Source organism: Clinocottus analis, unplaced genomic scaffold (genome assembly GCF_023055335.1).
Source record: "Clinocottus analis isolate CAN_PGR_092001 unplaced genomic scaffold, fCliAna1.0.p SCAF_10, whole genome shotgun sequence".
Taxonomy (NCBI): Eukaryota; Metazoa; Chordata; class Actinopteri; order Perciformes; family Cottidae; genus Clinocottus; species Clinocottus analis.
The window spans coordinates 16947235-16968286 of record NW_027175821.1 but is presented as its reverse complement, the minus strand read 5'-3'; the positions used below and the strand labels follow the sequence as shown (position 1 = coordinate 16968286).

The window sequence follows — 21052 nt, the reverse complement described above, 5'->3', positions numbered from 1 at the left end:
CTCACAGAGCCTTTCATGCCATCAGATAAAACCTTCATATCTAAAATACCATTGTGGGTTTTTCGCCAGCCTTTTGATCTTTGCATATCAGTAAATGTTGCATTCTATCTTTTGCTTCCCGGTGCAATCTTATTCCTTTATTCAAGCCGGGACTTAACAATAAGACAGTCATATCTTTTCCAAATGAGCAGTGACCAAGCTAGACAGGATTAAAAGTAATGGTTCCCTGCGGTCCATGATGCACTGCTCACGGTAAAAAAAAAAAAAAAAAAGACTAGATATAATTGGCTTTTATAAGACTCTAACAGGCCACATCTCCCATCTTTTCTCTGGTCCCGATGACTCATAGAGTAAGGCCTCATCTCAGATAAGGTCTAAATGGAATCTGTCAGATATACTGAGCGCTACCTTCCCAGAGCAATAACAGCAAATCAAAACTCTTTTGCGAATGATGTCCTTAAACTGTGTCCTTAAAGCGCCAAAGATGGAGCGCTGGCCAGTTTTAATATCACTCATGAGCACATGAAAAACTGCAGTCTGCAAGGTGCAATTACATGAACGGATGACATTGTTAAGGAGGAAAATCTGTAAAGTGTTTTAAAGTCCTTGCCGTTAAAAGCTCTATTGTAGAAAGAAACGCAAATGTGATGAAATTTACTGCGGCAATGACATGTTACTTGTTCGACGGATGATATAAAGCAACTCAACCTTTGCTCCCGCCTCTTGTAGGAAGCGTTTCCATGTGTCAACGGGTGTATACTGTCACTTTGAGTCTATCGGTTTGAGCCAGGCCGACACTATTTGCATCCCTCAGTGTTGTGTGTGTGTAATGAGGCCATTGCCTGTCACTTTAGCTTCAGTCAACGCGAAGACTCGAAGCCAAGTTTACCTCTGGGGAGAATAATAGCCTGCTATTGATTGCCTTTAAACAGTCCAAAACCTGCCTCATGCTATCTTAATTAGCAGTACTTATGAGGATTTAAATCTAGCAGAGTTTAAACAATTGAGTTTTTTGCCTGGCCTCCTCAACTCAATTAATGCTTCCATGGCCGTGCATTCTAAATACCGCAATGTGCTCGGAGATTAATTTGGTGGCTTTTGCTGTAAAGGTGAGCTGAGACGGCACGCCTGCTTGTTGTTGAATACACAATGGCCCACGATTATGATTAGGTAGTACAAATCCCTCTGGAACAAGTCAATTAATATTCAGGAGGTGAAAGATCTCAATAAACTGTAAGGGCTGACTGGGCATCATTCACGAGGCCAAATGGTTTGCTGTCACAATTTGTCTCTCTTAATCGTCATTTGAACCTTTACTTGATTTCATTAATTTGTGTTCTTTAACCTTTTCTTCAGCTGGCAAATCATTTCAAAAAGCATTAATCACACACAGCTTTATTACCTTTCATTCCACTCTGACTTTTCAAGTATTCGAACAACTGGTCAACGTCGCGCTTTTTGCCGAGCCATCAATTTGCCGAGTTTATTATTTATTTTGTGAAAAAAAATATATGAATACATCACCCTGATAGCAAAATTTTCATAAATCAATGCCAATCACCTTGACCAGAATGCAAAGCCGACAAAAGAATAAACAATCTTGTTCTCGTGCATTAAAACTGGAAAGGCTTGTATGAATGTTAATTAGCGGTTTATTGAGATGTCAGTCTTTGGTTTTCCTCACCGTCAGCAGCCAGAGCTGTCACTACGCTCGACTGAGTGGGCCCCGTCTTCCCAACTCCTCCGTTTTCAAAAGCCGGCTGGTTGTCCAACTCTTGGAGCTGCCAATTGAGGCCGAAAAGGTGCATCGCTGTGAAATACACACACACAAAAAAAAGCTGTGTGGGCTTCTAGAAATGGATAAACAAATAAGCATATAAGCTGCACAAAAACAATAAAGCCACTTTAGAATAACACACATGTGGGAGAGCACAATGGGTGGATTCAATGAGGAAGACAAAAAAAAAAAAAGAAGAAGAAACACTACAGTTTAACTTCCAACATTTCAGTTTTTCGAAGCGGCTCTCCAATGGGTGTTTTTGTGTGTAAACACGGCACTGATAGAGGCCAGACAAAGTCATTCCAATCAATACTTAGGAACCCTGTTGCTCTATCATGTTTCCTCGGGGAGCACTGTTCATTAATGTGCCACAGTGTCTGCACACACACAGCGACTGTATCAAACCGAGCTGAATTTCCGCTTTGACACAAACCTCGCACTTCAAGACAAAGCAGACGAGATACAGCGGGGGGAAAAGCGGGGAACACTCGAAAATCTAATACGAGGCAGGAAGGACGCCGAGACGCAGCGACACGTGTGCGGACGACTAAGATGGAGGAAGAGAAAGAAGGGGAGAGTCTTTTGAGGAGGAGCAAGGCACTTCATTGAGACAGACAGTCACAGCAGGGGGGAGGAAGGGAGAGGCTAAGATGCTGCAACACTCCTCTTGTTGCCTTTCAGTCAGCCAACCTGCTTTATTGTGTCAGTATCCGATGCAATCAAACTGTGTTCTTGTTGTTTTTTGGAAACTGAGGTGCTCCTGCGAGGCGCAGCGAGAGGGCCAATCTCCTTCAAAGTCACCAGCTCGGAGAACATGCTGAGGAAGCATCTTGATTTCCGACCATTTGATCTGGGAGAGGAACTCTTCCCCAACACTAGCCGTTTGCCGCAAGATGGATATTGACTGCAGCAAATAACTCGAGAGGTGGATGCGAGGCCTGGGAGGATATCAAATATGAAGGAGACCAAAACGAGAGATTGAATAGCGTTATGGATAGTGTCGCGACGCGAATGAATCAGGGGGGCGTTTCGTCAGAGCCCGCTGGTGAATGCACGTGGCATCGGTGCCTTTGGTGGATCAAATGAGCAGGTGCTCCCGTAGCCTTGACCTCCGATTAAATAATGCAGATTTAACACAAGTGTGTGTTGGCCCAGTACGTTCAGCCAGCATGACTCTGTGTGTCAGGATCCATGTCGGATACAGGTGAAGCGAAGCAGCAACACAAACGAATGCTGACCGGTCCGTCGATATCTTCGACGAGTCAGACTTTTGCTCTCTTAAATGGACTGGTCTTGACAGTATCCCCCGATGTGAGATCTATGTTTGCTTTTGCTTCATATGTTTCGCAGCATCGACGCCGTTTCCCTTTGCTATTGGTTTCATCCATCTGCGATCAGATTCAGATGAGTCTCAGTGTGGTAACTGGCGGATACAGACAAAAAAAACCCCGGCAGTTTAACGTTATCTGCCAACAATCGTCACACGCGTCTCAAAACGTAGTCTCGTTGGTGCATAACACTGAGTGCATTCACCTTGGCGTCTCAGACTTCTATATTCCTATTGACTTTTTTTAAAGTACTTACTTACTGTGTAAATGTCTTTATTTTTCAGAGTAACGTGTTGGCGGCTCTAAGCTGACGAAAGGCTCCAGAATCCCCAGAAAAACACGGCGTGCTGTGCTGCAGCCCAAATTGCAAGGATCAACCGAGGACGTGGAGCATTAACCCGCGGTGACACCTACTCTTGCCAAGCGATTGACAACGTGAAATTAGAGCAGGTTAAAGGCATTACTTAAGGAATAAAAGGTGGCATAATCTTTTTCCGCCACAAAACCTGTATTTTCAAAATTAGCATTAAGTATTTTGGAAAATGAAGCCTTTTAACGCCGAGAGAAAAAGAAAAATCGCTCTTTAAGCTTCTAAGCAGAAAACAAGACATCACACTTGATCAAAGGACACATGGAATGATAGACAGTGCTCTAAAACACAAAGGGGGTTGTTGCCATATAGCTAAATGTGCAATACGCTTTTTAAAAATATGATTTTTAATGCTTTGATGCCAGCAGCCCTGTGATGCTACACTTGGGCTGTGTGGTGGTTTGAGCTGGGGGGAAACATCAGCATGAGACAGGAACATGCTCAGAGTTACATGATGATGTATATATGTGTACCAAGTCCATGCTAACATTTGCTACTTACGGCTAAACAGAAAGCACAGAAAAGCTGGTGTAATGTAATTATTTGGTTATAAACTAAAGAGTCAAACTGAAACTTGGACCCAATGATGACCCAACGTTAGTAGAATTCCTTTATGAAGGACAACACATATTTGTAGACAATTCACCAGCATTTTCATCCACTAGCTCATGTATAAGTTGTCAGCCTCGTGGTGGCGCTGAAGTGACAGTCAGAGTTGTGAAAAGCCCATCTCCACTGGCTCGGTTCCTGATTGTGGACTCTAGTTAATTTACTTCGATCCGTGCAGAGACTTTCCGCAGCTTAACACTGGGCACTCACATCTCCCACTGTCACCAAATTTCGACAGTGTGGCATCAGACACGGCGCAGAACCAGCGAGAGGCTTCCCCTCTTCACTGCTCTGTGTGCCAGGACCTGAATCAGGCGCCACTTACCTCATCAACAAATTGCTTTGAGGTGAATAGCCCTCAATTTACGAATTTGCATAAGTTATTCCTGCAGCCTAGGTCAGTTCAATTCATATTTATGGGGCGTGAGCAACCCCCTTCCCGAGCGAGAAGCTGAAAAAAAGCCAGCCGCTGTCTCTGAAGTCAAAAGTGTGCCCTGCGGAACACCACCACCAGCGGTGAACGGGAGGGTGAAGTTCACAACATGTTTGTTTGATCTGGGATGTGCGCACGCTATTTAGTGCACAGAAGCACAAGCGCGGGAGAGAAGCGCAACACGAGCCGAGAGACAATCCTCCCGGCTGCGCTCGCAGCAAATTCCCCATCTCGTTCACCTGGAAAACGCGACGCTAATCAGGCTCCAGATGAAAGTATGCATCTCTCCATGATAGGCAAAAAATAAATAATGAATTATTCAAGCTGAGCAACCTAAGGCATTAAAAACATGAATGAGTATAAAACCTCTTAAGTGTTTCCTGTTAAAATATGCAGAGGACGCCAATCTGATGGCCAACCTCACCAAGAATAATTAGTCCATTTGCCACAGCGAGAGGTGACCCATCTGGAGTCACGGTGTGCCAACAACAACTTGGAGCTCGACAGCCTCAACATGATTGAGATAAACATTGTTTTATGCTGGGACCTGCCTGCACATCCCCCCAGGGGACCGCTCCAAATAAGCCGCGATGCTCAGAGCATGGCTAAGATGTTCCTGTTTTCTGGGGTAGTATCTCCTCCTACCTCAAAAAGGAACGACAACATCCCGAACACAAGATCGACCAAGATCCTGCGTCAACTGAAGCAAGCTGTCTGTCTCCTCCTGTACGTTTTATGGGATTTCTGGATTTATTTTGAGCAGCGTTAGATTAGTATCGGAGGCAGATGATGACATCCAATCTCCTCTTTAACTGGCGCGGCCCTGTTGAACCCAAATGTGGCCACCATGTCGACAATTTTATGAAGGCCGTCACTTTAATCAACCAGCCTTCACTAACAAAAAAAGGCAACGAACCGCAAATTGATTCTCACCCTTTTCTAATAAATGACGTGTAACTGATAACACAGACTAATCCTTGCTTCATTGAAAGACCTTTTTCAATCAATATATTCTCCATATACAGTACATCTGACATTCAAAGGATAACATCACACAAAATAAGTTTTCTCCTTTTAAAGATTCGGATCAAACATGCTCAGCGAGGACACGGTTTTGCATTTGGTTTTGTTTGTCAAGTTGTGTTTGAAGTGCATTTCCAAGACTCCACATGCTGTTTCTGCATCCAATCAGAGCATCAAAGCTGGGCTTTGTCCTGATTGGCCTCCCCCTGTATCTGAACAATTGCTGAAATTCTTCCAATCAGGCGCAGTTTGCAGAACTGCAACTGGAAAGCCTCACCTCAGCAGGATTGCCTCATTTGGATTACAGGAGCTGCTGTTGTTCGTCGGCCGAGGTCCAGTTTTGAGACAGTTCTGCACGCTGTTCTTCAAATTAATTCAATGAAAAAAAAATACACAATCTAAAGTAACACAGGTAATATTAGTCCTAACCTGAGCCACAGACAAAAACAAAACATGGCACAGTAAACTTCAAACAGTCCTATTTTAACATAGAACAGATGCAGGTGTGCCTGTATTGGTCTTTGAGTTTGTCTTTGTACTAATGGGACCGTGCGGGCTGACAGTAGAAAAGTATTAAAGCATGAGTGCACATTGTATCTATTTGAGTCATTGCACCTGGCAGGAGAATTGGCGATGGATGAAAGGGAGAGGAAGTGGTGGAAACACTATCAGACACCTGAGGCAAGTGGCGGAGGGGTGCATCTGTTTAACTCACACTCCCTCTCACACACACACACACACACACACACACACACACACACACACACACACCAAAACGAGCTGGAGCACCAGGTACACACACCCTGGAATCGGGCCAAAAATACAATTCCCAAACATCCGACAGGTCTACAATTAAACAAGTCGGTGATTGTTGAGAGGAAAATGTTGTGAATGAATCCAATCTGCTCCACCGGTTAGGGACTAAAGCTGAACAAATGACTCCTCTTCGCTGTGTAAACTGAGCAGATCTGTCACGGGCACAGGTACAAATAAAACTCGAAACTGATTTCCTACACACGGAGGAGCGGCTAAGTTATATGTACATATCCATACTAATTTTATGACATGAGATCATGAACGGCAACAAGTAACAGAACAGTTAGTCAATAAAGGGAATGTGAATATTGATACAGCACATTTATGACCGCTCCTCCAGGAGAGCACTCCCCTTTCTATTCACCAATAAAACACTGGTTATAGGATCTCCGCAACAACCCCATATTTCTCCTTATACAACTGTGTCACATTTCCCCTGCCTCCAATACTTATATATCCGCTCTGGGAGAGAGGCACAGTGTAAAGATTAAGGGCTTGGATGACAAGGGACGGCATGAGGAGACATGAATCTGTAACAGGTTTATTGCTGTGGTCAAGATTCGAAAGGTTAGCAAGAAGTCAGATTCGACGCACGCTGTAAAAAGGAAGGGAATAACACCCAACGGAGGGGGAGAGGATGAGCATTAGTTTATCTTTCTGGAGCATTTTATGTCCCAGCGAGATCTGGTTCAAGTGCAACAAAGGCTTTGTGGACCGTGCTCTTCTCTAAAGATCAAGTGTTTGTGATCCGTTTCCTTTGTTGAAGGAGTTCGGCTCCCCAACTTGTGGTTGCGTTTCCGACGTCGCCATCTGCGCTGGCCGTTCAAAACGCCCTGCCTGTGTTTTCACAGGACCCCCCCCGAGGACATACATTCTGTCAACCGGGGATCAGAAGTGCGGAGATGATGCACAGCCCCCTGTCAAAAGGGAAACAGACAGCGCTGTCTTGTTGGAAACTGCACTCGGGCCGTGTCTGCATATCTGACTGAGAGCTTAGTCAGACAGACGCTACTGAATCATATCAGGACATCTGCAATTTCTGCAGAAAGGGAAAGGGAGTGAAATAGAAATACTCCTGGCAGAGATCAAACTTCACACAGATTAAGAGGCCTGCTGGCTACATTCAGTCTAAGCAACTTGTCTATCATTTCTTCCGTTTGACTGAATGACATGTCAGAAGATTGTCTAATGCTGCAGCAGATAATAGAGTCATGTTTTTTCTCCCTAAACTAAAAGAAATATTTAGCTTCCGGCACAGAAATTGCTGTTTTTCATGCACCCGGGTGACAGCTTGTGCTCCACCTCCACATCAGACAATAACGACAAGTATTTTGTGGCAATCTTCATGACAAAGCATGTATTGTTAATTGTGTCTGGCTCAGACGGATGATTTGTTTCAAATGAACAATATTTAGATGTAAACACGCCATACTTTTGAGATCTAATAGTGTTAACACGGAGAGCCATCCATCCTCCACTAGAAAAACAAATATCCTCATGCCAGGCTTGGATTTCCTGTCAGCTTTTTCCCTGAATCACCTCTTCAGAGAATCAAGGGAAAAGTCCTGGTCTGAGCCCCCAGTGGGTACAGATGTTCAGCCTAGAATATCTGGTAATGTGAGCAGTTTACAGATGAGATTTTCACCTCGTGAACTGCTTCCAAACACGATCAGGGACTGAAGTGGACCGATGTGAGGAGGAAAAGAGAGGTTTAAAAAAAAAAAAAAAAAAACGCTACCGTGAAGCTGGAGTAGCAAGTCTGAAGGCTGTTAGAAGTGTGGCCTTGAACTGATAAAACCAACGTGTGGTCAACCATACAGATCAAGAGTTTGGGGGGGATTGAGAGAGAGAGAGAGAGAGAGAGACAGAGAGAGACAGAGAGAGACAGAGAGAGACAGAGAGAGAGAGATGTGAGCAGCGTTTAAGTCTTTTGGGGTCGGTCCAAATCACGCCTTAACTCTTTGTTAGCAAATCCAAGTCATCCATTCATTAATCTTCATAAACAAATTGCAAGTCAAGACGAAAAGACTTTTAGTTTTGAATGCTGACCATTAAAATGGCATGCTTTATGGTTCTGACATTTTCCTTTCCGCGCTGTTTTAATTGTGTGTGTTTTTTTCTTCTCCCGTTGCTGTCCGAGACAGAGACACTTTCACACAGAGGTCCAACAATGAAATATGCCGGAAGTGACTGTCTTGTTTATCTTGTATTAGTTACGCAGTCTCAAATCAAAACATTAATGGTTTTGCTGTCAACCCTGAAGGGCGACGTCCAGACTTTATGGAGTCAAGTCTCAAGCAGTCGCACATTCGAATTTGTGTGACTCACTGTGAGTCCTAATATGGAAATGTGTGTTTGACATGTATCGCTTTATAACGTGATGATCTCAATCATGTTCCCAAATCTGCCACGCACTGTTTTTATTCATGTATGCCATTTGGCTATCTTGTGATCTGGAAGCAGAAGAACTGTGACTTCTCCTTCCGCATGTGATTTCAAAATGGCTGACCAACATCACACCTCATCCTTACCAATGCAGTAGCAGAGAATGATGGACAGAACCACAGCGATCCCCACCGCGATCAGGGCGGTGCACTTCCAGGAGCAGTGCTTCGGGGACTTCTTGAACTTGAACGCCCCTCTGGACAGGCTGTTTCTGGGCAGAGGGCGCGCCGGCGTCGAGTAAACCGTCCCCGTCGCCATGGTGTAACCAGGGGCCGCCGCGCCAAAGAAAGGTGTCGTTCCTGTGCCCGTCTTAAAAAGGAAGTGCCTGCAGAAAGACGGGGTGGGGGGGGGAGGGGAGAAGAAATAGGGCATTGAGTAAATAACGGTAAAATGATGGATGGTTCAAAACAGCACGCTCAGAGTTAATGAATGCCTGTTCGGTTTAATTTATGTGTCCATCTCTTTAGGTGAATAAAAGACCCTCCTCAAATTGGTTCCTGTCCCCAAACGCTCCAAACAAGCCCTCCTAAAAATGTGAAATCACCAAACATCCATAGAAAACCCCCAAATACAGTGTACCCGACCTACAATACCAGGAACTCCCATGTGTATCGCACTGCAAGACAAACTGGGTTGAATTATAATATTCAGGATAATCCTGACATTGGAAGAGGTGAACAAAAAGTACCTCATAAAAACAATCATCTCCCACTTGCCCTTTTACAACTGGGCCTTTGCTAATAGCCCATTATACCTGGGGTAATTAAGAGGGTTTAATCAAATGCACTACGGAGTGATTGTCCTATTAACTTTTAAACCCCACGTGAAAAGCTCTTAAGTAAATGAATTAAGCCTTGTTGCCACTCTTGCCACTACTTAGAGATTAATACCCAAATGCCTCCAGGCTTATTGGGACGACCAGGGAAATTGGACAGATTGACCAGGCATTCAAATGCTCCTCTGTTCCAGAACTGTACAATTTCATTGCGGAAAAAACTTTGCCCCGTGTTTAATACTAATTAAATGCATTGTCGAGCAATATTTACGACTTTGCGGATTGATGTTGATTGGCTACTTTGATGAAAAGCCCTCGGAGACAAATTTGTAATTTGTGATTTTGGGCTATACAAAATAAACTGAATTGAATTTAATTGCTTTCTTACAGATGAGAAATTTCTGAAACAAAAACGTTTAAATTCATCACCAAGATTATTTTGGGAGTTGATTGTAAAACATGACTTGTGCTGATTAATAATTAACAATCACAGTAACGCACAAAATTACACCTGAGAGTTCCTGCCCAGCGCCGCCACAGCAATATTTTATTCAAGTGGAACAGTTCGGGGTGAAGTGCCTTGCTCAATGTAAAAAAAAAGAAAGAATTTAAAAAAGGAAGAAACAGCTTAAAGTCGTTAAATTGTAGAGCGTCTTAAGGGTAGTATAGATTCCAGGAGGAACGGGCTGGCATAGCAGCAGCACATTTACCCCAATAAACTGATAAAGCCGTGTTTGCTCATCAATTATTTGTGCGGCATCTGTGAAGTCGCCATGTAAATTTTGAAACGGCTTTTTAATCCCAACTGTGAATCTGTACTAAGAGAGCTTGAGAACAGCTAATTAGGTGCATAATCTGAAGATGAGCCGTTAAGGACTGAACATCCGATGTAGTGCCACTTACTGATCACAGTAGTTTCCCTGATTATTCGATCGGAACGACGGGAACAACGCTTCACCACAATGTTCCCTTTGCTGGACTTAATGTTGACTTTGAAGACTTTCCCCATGTCAGCGGTCCAAAGACGTGCTCAGGGGAAGTCAGCAATCAGATATTTGTGAAATCGTTTCCACAGGTTTGTTTTACAAAGGACGCACCCTAAACCTACACCATAATGCATTGCTCGAATTTCATCATGCTCCTGATATTTCAGCTGCTTCCCATCTCCTGTGAGGATATCTCTGTTCCAAAAACCTCCTTTGATCAATGGCTGTCTAAAAAGAACAAATGTCAGATTCTGATCGTCTGGCTCCTTGATGCCCCGATTGACACGTGCTGTCATGGACAGATTCCATTTAAAGGTTACCGCGTGTCACTGCCGGAATGACAATGCGTCTGCAAACCCGGGGCAGGTTCAGATGCTTCAATCTGGAACAATCTGTGCTGTTGCTGCAGCAGACACAGTCGCTGTAATACACAGTTGGGTATGAATTGAGGTCAAAACGTGTCTGAGGCAGACGTGTAGTCAGACAGAGTTAAGAGTAAGTGGATGCAATCTGATGAGGTAGACAGAAAGGGATGTGATCCTGTGACTTCATCTGTTTGTTTGTGTGTGTGTGTGTGTGTGTGTGTGGACTCTATTAAAAGGCGGTGACGAGCTACTCTTTGCAAGTTGCAGAGGTGAGGTGGAGAGCATTTTGCTTTTAAATAAAAGATCTCAAATCTACCCTGGCTCTTATTTCTGTAACGCAACAAGCACAAAATGTTCTCATTGCCTCTGATTCAAAGACACAAGAATCAGTGGCACATCTGTACTTGGTCACATGGAGAGGGCATACTTTTTTTTACTCACAACTAAACTGAGTGATGGAAACAGTGATAATTAATATGTAAAATAAAAAAAAAACATATGTAAACAAATTGTGAAATTGTCTATTTGCACAATTCAGTTGATTGAACAATCTGAGCGCACATATAATTACCAGAAACATATGGCACGCTGTGGGTGGTTTCCAAGTAGGAAGTCAGCTATATTTCAGTCATGTATATCCCTTTTGCTTTGAAGGAGAGAGTCGAGTGAAACTAAAAGCTGTCAGAATCGGAGCGGACCAGCGTCGAATTCTTGCGCTGGACATTTATTGCACTCGGCGTTTAATGTAATGCTGGTGTTGGTGTTCTTCACGTCGGCCTTTTTTTTGTTTTTTCTTTCTCCACAGAGCGGAGTGAAGGGGTCTAAAGATGAAATGCTGTTGGACATGATTAACAAACAGCGGAGCAGTGTAAATGTCTGCTGGATGACCGGCTAATTGATTACAGCCAGTGTGATGCAACAAGGCACATTACTATGCTAATCCAGCCAGCCCCAGCGATAGCAATGTGGTGCGCTTTCAGCCAGCGAGACGGAGAGACAGAGGGAGGAAAAGAGACAATCAAGAGAGTGTGAGACGGAGAGGGAAAGAGAGCAAAATGAATGGCTGCGTGTCAGTGTGTGATCGCGGTGCGTTTGTGGGCACGTCCTGGCTATCCCATTGAGAAGCCCGCGACACAAAAGCACCAGCCAGCCCGGCCTCCTCTGCTCTCACAACACTGCTTGTCATCGGGATGACATTTGAAAACATCCTCACAGAGGACAAAAGACTAAACAGAGAGTGGGTGGATTGTCTACGGCTAAGCTCCAGCTGGAGGGGCGAGAGAGCACAGTAGAAACAATGCGAATCGGAGCCCTCAGAATATGTAATCTGCCTATTAGCTGCTGTTCTGTGTTAGCATTAGCATTTCAAGGTGAGCGCTGGTATAATCAGGCGGCTTCAATCACGTGGTTGGGAAAACAGAAAAATAAGAGGGGGGGGGGGTGGGGGGGGGGGGGGAGAGAAAAAAAAAGTCTACAGATGTTTGCATCACGGCAGCTCGTTTTCACACATTCGCTGCCGTCGCCATCGCTCTCCCCCAGATCGCCACCTGCCCGCTCAACAGGGGGTTAGGGGGGGGCCTGCTAGCAGGTGCTATTCTGGTACAGCTAGCGCCGCACCCATGCAACGGTATTTTAGTGCCGGCAAGCTTTTCTGTGCCGTCCTGCCCACGAAATCAGCGTGGTGCCATGTTGAGTCGCTTAGATTGTTTGCACATGGAATGAATTAATGTATATTTAACAAGTTTGATTAGGTTTGGCTTAAGTAGAGCTAAGCTCTAATGTACATACATTCAACTCTAACTCTATGTCTGTGGTTTATCTTGAGGGATACTGTTGGTGACATGTATATTAGCAAACGTGTCATGATTCCCATCCTCTCTTCATGACAGCTTTTACATTTGCTGGCAAAATCCATCTGGACCAGATGCACTTCACGTTGCCAGCAGCAGCAGTTTATACAGTAGCCTAAAATAAGAGGAAAATATTGCAGAACTTTGGAAATACCACAAAAATGTGTGCTTTGGCACCGACGATGTTGGCAAAATAAAGGAAAAGGAAAACACACGAGGAAAAGGAAGAAATATGTCTCGAGGATTACCACTTTGTCTACACCACCCTCCACTTTGGCAGGTAACCAGCCATCACTGCGATCTTTTTTATTCCCAAAGGCCAGTTGGCTAGCTGCTTACACCTGACTAATCAGTCACGGTGCCATCCCGACACCGTGGCTGGAGTACAAAAAAAAAAAAAGTTACATTTTCCTCATCTGATGTAAAGTATAACTGTCTGACTCATGATTTACATGTGCATATCCAACACAAACAACCACACACACACACACACACACACACACACACACACACACACGCGCTATTTGGATTATAGGTGCTATTCTTTTTCGCCCCCGAGAACAATTCTAACACGTTTTTCATCAGAAAAATTGTACCGTCTGTGGGACACTGTACCACATGATGATGTTAGAGCTGAGACATAATTTCATTTCACAAAAGGACTCCCTTGACACGTGAATCCAACGGGGATTGACAGCACATTTATAACTGCACAGTGTGGCTGGGCAGACCTTCAAAAAGACTCTGAAATGTCATAACGACTATTCAAGCTGAATCTCATTGGACCTAACAGGGAGAAAAAAAAATACTCAAGTAGGCTCCAAAGGACATACATATGTAAGAGCCGACACCTGAAACGTATCCGGAAGAGCACTTATAGATCTCATAGCTTGCACCATAAAGGCGTCAAAAATACTAATTTCACACATGCTGGTGTCTTCCATTGGAAACGATGATTAAGTACGGCTCAAGAATAATTAATATATATGTGTATTGGTCTCTTGGGGGACATGGCAGTTCATTTTATAATGAAATCCAATGGAATAATTGAAAATAGCAGGAAAGAAAAATTGTTTCAGTGAAGCCAAGTGGTTAGTAAGGGGAACTCAAGGGATTTATTAAAAGTACTCCATATAGTCTAAAGATCTGAATGTCTCCTGTGCTCTTGAGAATAGCAGCGGACAGCAAACAGTATTACTGCTATAGCTAACTAATTGAGACCTTTAAATGGAGTGGTCTTTGTAAGAACAAAGCAGAACAAAAGCAGAAGTGGGGGGATTTCTTTGAATTATTGTAATATCTGCAATTCTCATCATGACAGATGACAGGACTTCTCTCCTGATCCAGTGACATAACTTGTAAATGTTCTTCAGAATTGCTACATGTTGTGTACATTTTACATTTAAATTCAAGGAAGAGTGGATTATTTTTGTTATATTTGCCAGGACATTATGCATTCGGTCTGACCAGTGGGCGTCCATGCATCTCTGTGCCTGTCTGTCCACAGCTAATCCTGCATACTGGACCCATCAGCCTCATATCTTTAGTGCTCATTCATGCCCGTATGCTCAGGATCTCTCGACGTTGTAGTGATTGACACTTTTTGTGAACTACATATTTTTATCTTTACGCATGCAGGCTATAAATATCGCCTAGCAAATGATAAACTGGGCCACACTCAGACTACAATGGATAAGACGCGCAGGGAGGTGAGCTAGTTAGCTGTTAGCGAGCCGGTTGCGCCGCATTGTCCTGGTGTAGGTTTGGTAAAAAAAAAAAAAAGAAGAGCTAACGGCTAACAGCTAGCGGAACTAAAACACACAGCAGGACTGACAGTTTATGCTTAGAGAAAGCGTTTAACACTCAACATGGGGCGTCACACAGTGAACTGCACATTAGTTGCACGCAGCCGGTGCAGACAGCTGCATGTATTGAAACGAGAGCGTACCTGTTGACGGGGCGAGTGAAAACACGTTTTTTCGGTCTACATCAAACATTACAGCAGTGGCCGTGGCAAAATCATATTGCTATTTTTTATTCCGTTTCCTAGTCACATACACACGCTGGGTCCAGGTTGCATCCCACTTGAGGTGTGTTTTCCTGAAGTGTAAAACAAGGTTTCATTTGTCTGTCTGACTGCTTGATGCTTTCAAACTGCGAGAGTAAATGAAAATCAAACTTGGTTACTTAACACAGCTTCGACGGTACGACGATAGTGAGATCGGTGACTTCAGTCACTCGCCGTATAATAATGAGCCGTAGTTACAGTGGTGACTGAGTGCAGCACTTCACTCATTTCAAAGAACACTGAGAGCTATTAACAGTGAAATCTAGTATTGAGTCAAATTAGCACGCGCATGCTTTGAAGACTAGCACTTTTATGGGAGGTTACACACACATAATTCATTACTGCTAATTGCTGTAAAAGTAGCTAATGCTGTCAAATGAGTGCTTTATTTTCAAGGAGGTCTTGTCAACGGAAATATATTAAACCCGATCACAACATCTGCGATTCATATTTGACACTTTTTAATCAACTGTCCGGTACAGAATGATTTACGATCTGCACGTTTGACCACATCTATTGCATGAGAAATATAATCAATGTCAGCGTTGAGGTTTCAAAAGCGATCCACTTTCCTGCCATGTCGAACGCCACATGTGCCGTGCGAGGACCTTCCGAGCCTAACCTCCCCCCTGAAGGTATCCTAATAAATACCTTCTGGAGCTTCTGTTTACATTTCCCAACCTGGTGGTTTCCTTGACATCTGCAATTATGCGGTGTACCGGGTCCACCCTTTTGGCCCGGGTGGTGCGCAGCAGCTCTCGGTTCCCACCCACTGACAAGCACTTGATTTAGAGTCCACTGTGGTGATAGTGATTTATGCCTCCGCTGATGATAGGTGTGCACATATTGTTTTGTCGATAAGACTAAGACAGCTCAAGGTCATCGCGCGGTTAGCATTCAATCACCGCATCTTCCCCAGAAAGTGAAACTGTCACAACATATACCGATTGATTCAGTCATACCATCAGAGGTTGTTGCTCCACGCTGCAAGGGACAAAAATTCAAAGTTTACAATCATCTATGCGAAGGGGACGCTGTGCCAGGGAAATATCAGGCTGCAATGCAATCATCTACTCAAGGCCATTTCTGAGTCAGAGCGCAATGTACCACACTTCATTAGCCAGGATAGTTTGGGCGCCCTGATTAAGAGAAATGTAACGTATGTTTCAGGGGGGAAACTTGGCAGAGGCTCTGGAGACAAAATAGTATCTTGCGCAGCATATTTTTGATACAACACACACAATTGCCTTTTCCAAGTTAACCTTGATAAGTTATAGCCGCTCTGATTTGAACTGGCAAGCGCTCTGATATCCCCATAATTCTCTGTAATCAGGCACTCTGCCTCTGAGTGGAGGTCTATCTAATTTAGTGATCAGTCCTTAATTTTGGGTGCATGCAAAAAGCGAAAAGACGATGAACACTTTACCACATTATTCTCCACAGAGGCGATAACATGGAACAAGTTTATCAAACTCAGCGGGAGCCATATTATGCCTCGCACAATTTGCGTAGTGATAATTTAACCCTGATGAGGTGTAGAACTTAAATACCTCAAATCCTGGAGTGAATTATCATTTTATTAACCACCCACTCTCGACGAGAGAGGCACTAAAACGTGAATAAAATCATCAGGCGATAAGACGCATTGTTTACTTTAAACTTTGTATTGTTTCTTTGTGTTTTCCACAGCGCAGTCGCTGCCAGTTGAAGAGGATGAGGACGACCACACGACTTCTTCACGCTAATTTCACGGCGCTTCTCTTCAGACGGCAAGAAATGTCACCGTTGAGGTTTACCACGTGCCGAGGGTTACGCTACCTAATACTGAACATCATCCTGCCAAGATGTGCAATACGTATTGTGTGTGTTCGAAACCTTTTGAAACCTTTGCAGGTCATACAAATGACAAAAGTTAGTCAGGATTAATATAAATCTGGTTGCACAGCTGGTTCAATCACGACTGGGTGACTCACCGTTAACCCCGACTGTGTTTTATGGATGTGGGCCAATATCTGTCAAACGCATCCAACAGTCCAGTGGATTAAGCAGATAACACCAGTAGATTTGTGCTCCCCAAATGAGGCAAACAAGCTATCCAAATAAAATGAAATATAGTTACGGCTACTGTTTCCTTCACTGATTCCAAAAGACTGGGTTAGATGAAAATACAGGACAGGTCAAATAATCATTTTCCACAGCAGCTCCTTCAGTTCTCCTTCCCGAGCTGGCTTCAGAATAACACCTGGAGCTGGATCTCCCCGCTCTGTTGTCGGTCATTGTGGGTCACTCACCTGCTCTCCAGGGCCACATTGCTGCCCAGGACCCAGCTGTCCTGCAGCTGGACGCATTCCGCCGTACTCTGCAAGTCGGTCGCCAGGCCGGCTGTGGGCGGCGGGCTCGGGCTCCTCTGATGGGCCAGTGAGCTCCGGCTCAGGGACGTGATGGACGGGTGCTGCTTGTGCGGGGGCGGGGCGGGTGGGAGAGGAGGCGGGCCTTGCTGACTGGATGGATGGTCACCTGGAGTAAAGCGGAGGGGGGGGGGGGGCGAGAGATCGGCGTGTTAGTTTTGGTGCGCTCTCGCGCCGTAATTTGTTTTGACGATTAAAACTACACCCAAGAGATAACTACCAGAGAGCAGATGGGCACAAGGATGCATCTGCCTCGTATGTAAACTATGACAGCATACAGCCACCTAACAGACCCAGAAAAGTAAATACAACCAAGAGCAAGACATTAAAATGAGATGCAACCACTGCAGAAAGGAGGGAAATAAGAGCGGGTTTTATGGCGACACACATAATAATTGTCGCAAAACGCCACACGGCTGACAGTTGGGTTCTCTTAAACAGAAGGTCACTTAGAGAGGCAGCTGTTCTTTTATGGGCGCTTAACGCAATGTTTCACGTTTGATTACAGCCAGAGAAGACTCTCAAATAACTAATGACCAGAACATCCATTAGAGCTCTGAGAGAACAGGTTTTCCAATTTCACACAAAGCTGTGTAATTGGCCCCCAGAATGGCATGTGGTGATTATCTATCCATCTTCCCTGTTTAAAAGGTAAAAACCCACAGTGCTGACAATTCTGATTTGCTCCAATGAGCCCCAAATGGGTATCGTCTTTCTTGCCTCACAGAGGCTTGAGGAAGATTGGGAAAGCTGGGGCATGTGTCTTTTAGGAGGCGTTTTTTTTTTTTGCACTGACAGCGTAGTTTTTTTTTTTCATAAAGCCGAAAGGAGTTCAATTCGTAGCATACAAACACTGTCAGTTTTATTGATTTGTTTTTATTCAACTTTTGCTTTCTCCACCATGCACACAGGCATTGTGGACTTTAGGCCAGGAATCAGAATCTGCTCTGCACTACACAGCGACAGAACATCTCCATTCAAAGGACACCAGGCACTGTTTTCAAAAGAGACTTGAATAACCGTGCTATTGTTGACCTTGTCCTTACATGCTCTCCGCTTTTTACTACGTCTTTCTAAGCATGAAAAAACCTCAGTTCAATGCAGGCAATCGAGCCTTGTGTTTGGATCCAAAGTGCAAACAGGAAACATGTATGCCATTTAGAGCTCGGAAATCATTTCCACCGCTTTGAGGTAAAAAAAAAAAAAAAACCTTCAGGCTACTAACTGTGCGAGCAGGCTATTTGTACGACTGTAGATGATTTCTCCCATATTCAAATGGAGGAATGCATCAGAGTTATGGTGTCAGACAGATTGTAATAAGAACGATTACCGACAGTGGAACTCTTCTCCACGAGTTAATTGCGGCAGACAGTTGCAGCTGTAATAAACTTTAGCAGGGGCAGGTTGTACCAATCATTTTGGTGACTGATTACTTGCATGGATATAGTTCCTATTTTCATAAAAGAATCAGATTTTTTTGAGCATCTGTTTCATCTGTATAGAAACAGACAAATGATTAAAGATGAACGGTGTGGAGCGGAATCAGGAGTGACGAGAGTGCGCGGCGCCGGTGCAGGAGGCCAATCTAAGATTAATTAATTTCCGATTAGACTTTGATCAAACCCAATCAAATATGATCCCCTCATCAAACCACATCACCTCTTTCAAAGTCAGTTCTGAATCCTAACACGTGAATAACCGTGTCGTCTGCATTTGAAAATATATATATATATATAAGGCCGCCATGACTTAGTGATGATGAGTACAAGAGACGCCACTCGTCTCCAGAGCGAGACTGTCAGCCCCATTTGAAAAGTGCTAAGTATGCTAATAGAAATGTGGATCATCTACCAACACTGGCTGTCTTGACTTCACCTCTGGGCTGTTTTCTATTGTATGAGCCACAAGCTTCTTTCCAGCAGGAGCATTCTTCATATGATCAACACACACCGGCGCTACGGTTCAATGTCATGGGGAGAAGAGTGGGAATGAAGGGGAGCGAGCCGTCAGATGGGCTCTGAAAAACAGACAATAGTCTAACATGGAGGTAAGTGGACTGTTGATGGGCAGAAAGGATGATTTTAAGAAGTCTATTCCTTTTTTTTATCATTAAAGAAAGGCTTGGCAACACTTTGTATGATGCCTGTGTCTATAGGGCATTATTAACATACCCATAATGCATTATAATCTGCTTATGGCGCTGTCTCATTAAAGCTTCATAACAATAATCAGAAGACATTAACATATAACAGTGACTCATAAGGTCAATTATCATAATACTTTATGATACTGGCTGACAGGATCATGTTGTATTATAATACACCATGTATATAATAGTAACTTGTAATCACATTATAATGCATTATAACAGTGAGTTTAATGCATTATAAAAGGATTATAGTATGTTACCAGCATAACTCAATGTGTTTTAATGTATTATGGTTACTGAAATAAAGCATTGCACATACTTATGAGTGCATGCTACTGTAATGACACAGTGCTATCAACAGATTATAATGCATTATAAGTAGTTGTATTATGGGATATAGGCATGGGCCTTATAGAAAGTGTTATGTCCAATTCATGTTATCTGGTGAAATGATATTGACGGGGAAATAACTGCAGCATCCTCTTAAAAACCCAACGACGCCCCCTTCTATTTTTAAAATACAGAAAACATCTGTCTTTGTTCTCCTGTACAAACATCACCTCATTAACACACCCACACATGACACAGTCAATGCTGGTAAACAATCCACCTTCCCTTTCTGCATTACAAATAAAGATACAGAAGAGATATTGCACAAATCGCTCTTCATTTATCTTCATGTCTACATATTGATCTATCGGCATGTAGCTCTAGCCCACATCTTGATTGCCCTTGTTTGGTTTGCGGGGGGACCTGCTGCTGCACCGCTGGCTTTGAGACTTTAATACGCAGCTTTCTCTACAGTAACTTCCAACACATAAAAATACATGTGGTTCAGGTGCAGCGTGGTTGATGGGATACTGCCGGCCCAGCAGGCACAGAGATGAGTTTCAACAAGTCCAAACGCTCTCACTTTCAAGACTTTATGGTCCATCTTGAAAGAATTTCTGACGAAGCAACGTGTAAAAATGGATGCCTGAACTGCAACAGGAAATGAACCGTGTTTCATCTATTTATTTTTTTCATCTTTGGTGAAAGCACATGCTGAGCATAACACAAAACACAAAAATCCCCCCAAAAACCTTCAAAGGCGTAGGATTTGACAAGCAGCAAATCTGACTGCATAATCCCACATTGAACTAAGGGAACATAAAACCCCATGAACTGAAATAAACCTACTGTGTGCATGCTTTGCAAAAAAGAACACAAAGCCTTTGGATGGAAATATGGTCGTCCACTTGAAATGCTACTTTTGAGCAGTGAAACCGTGATAGTTTGGGCTTTGAGTGAAACGAAAGAAGCAAAACTAAGGAGCGTACACTGCGGAAATACAAGAGAACGATTCAACCCTGAGAGTACAGTTGGTCTGAAAAACAGAAATATTTCCGTCTTTATCCTCAAAAGCCCAAGGAGACAGAGGTTAAGGTCTCTTTAGCTTCTGTACGGTGAAGTATTCGCCACTGAAAAGGAATATTTCTGCTGAGTGCACTTCCAGGAGGGATTTAAATCAAATCATTCTCATTTGATTGGACCGCTAAAAAGGGGGCGGTCTTAGAAAGCAGCTTACTGTGCAAAATGTTGCAGATCAATTGATGTATTTGTACAATGACAAAAGATGTGATCCAAAGGGGTTAAGAGGTATTTCTT

The 21052-nt window shown here is 43.6% G+C and overlaps 1 protein-coding gene across 4 annotated transcripts in view; it reads right to left on the bottom strand.

The window, feature by feature from the left end:
- Positions 1 to 21052, bottom strand: part of si:dkey-237h12.3 (teneurin-3) — a 127353-nt gene that overhangs the window by 59995 nt on the left and 46306 nt on the right. For all 4 annotated transcript variants that reach the window (XM_068593425.1, XM_068593432.1, XM_068593440.1 and 1 more), the window contains exons 3-5: positions 17140 to 17365; positions 8891 to 9129; positions 1685 to 1810 (exon numbers count right to left, since the gene is read on the bottom strand). In XM_068593425.1, coding sequence (XP_068449526.1) covers positions 1685 to 1810; positions 8891 to 9129; positions 17140 to 17365 — 591 coding nt within the window. The remainder of the gene's footprint in view (positions 1 to 1684; positions 1811 to 8890; positions 9130 to 17139; positions 17366 to 21052) is intronic.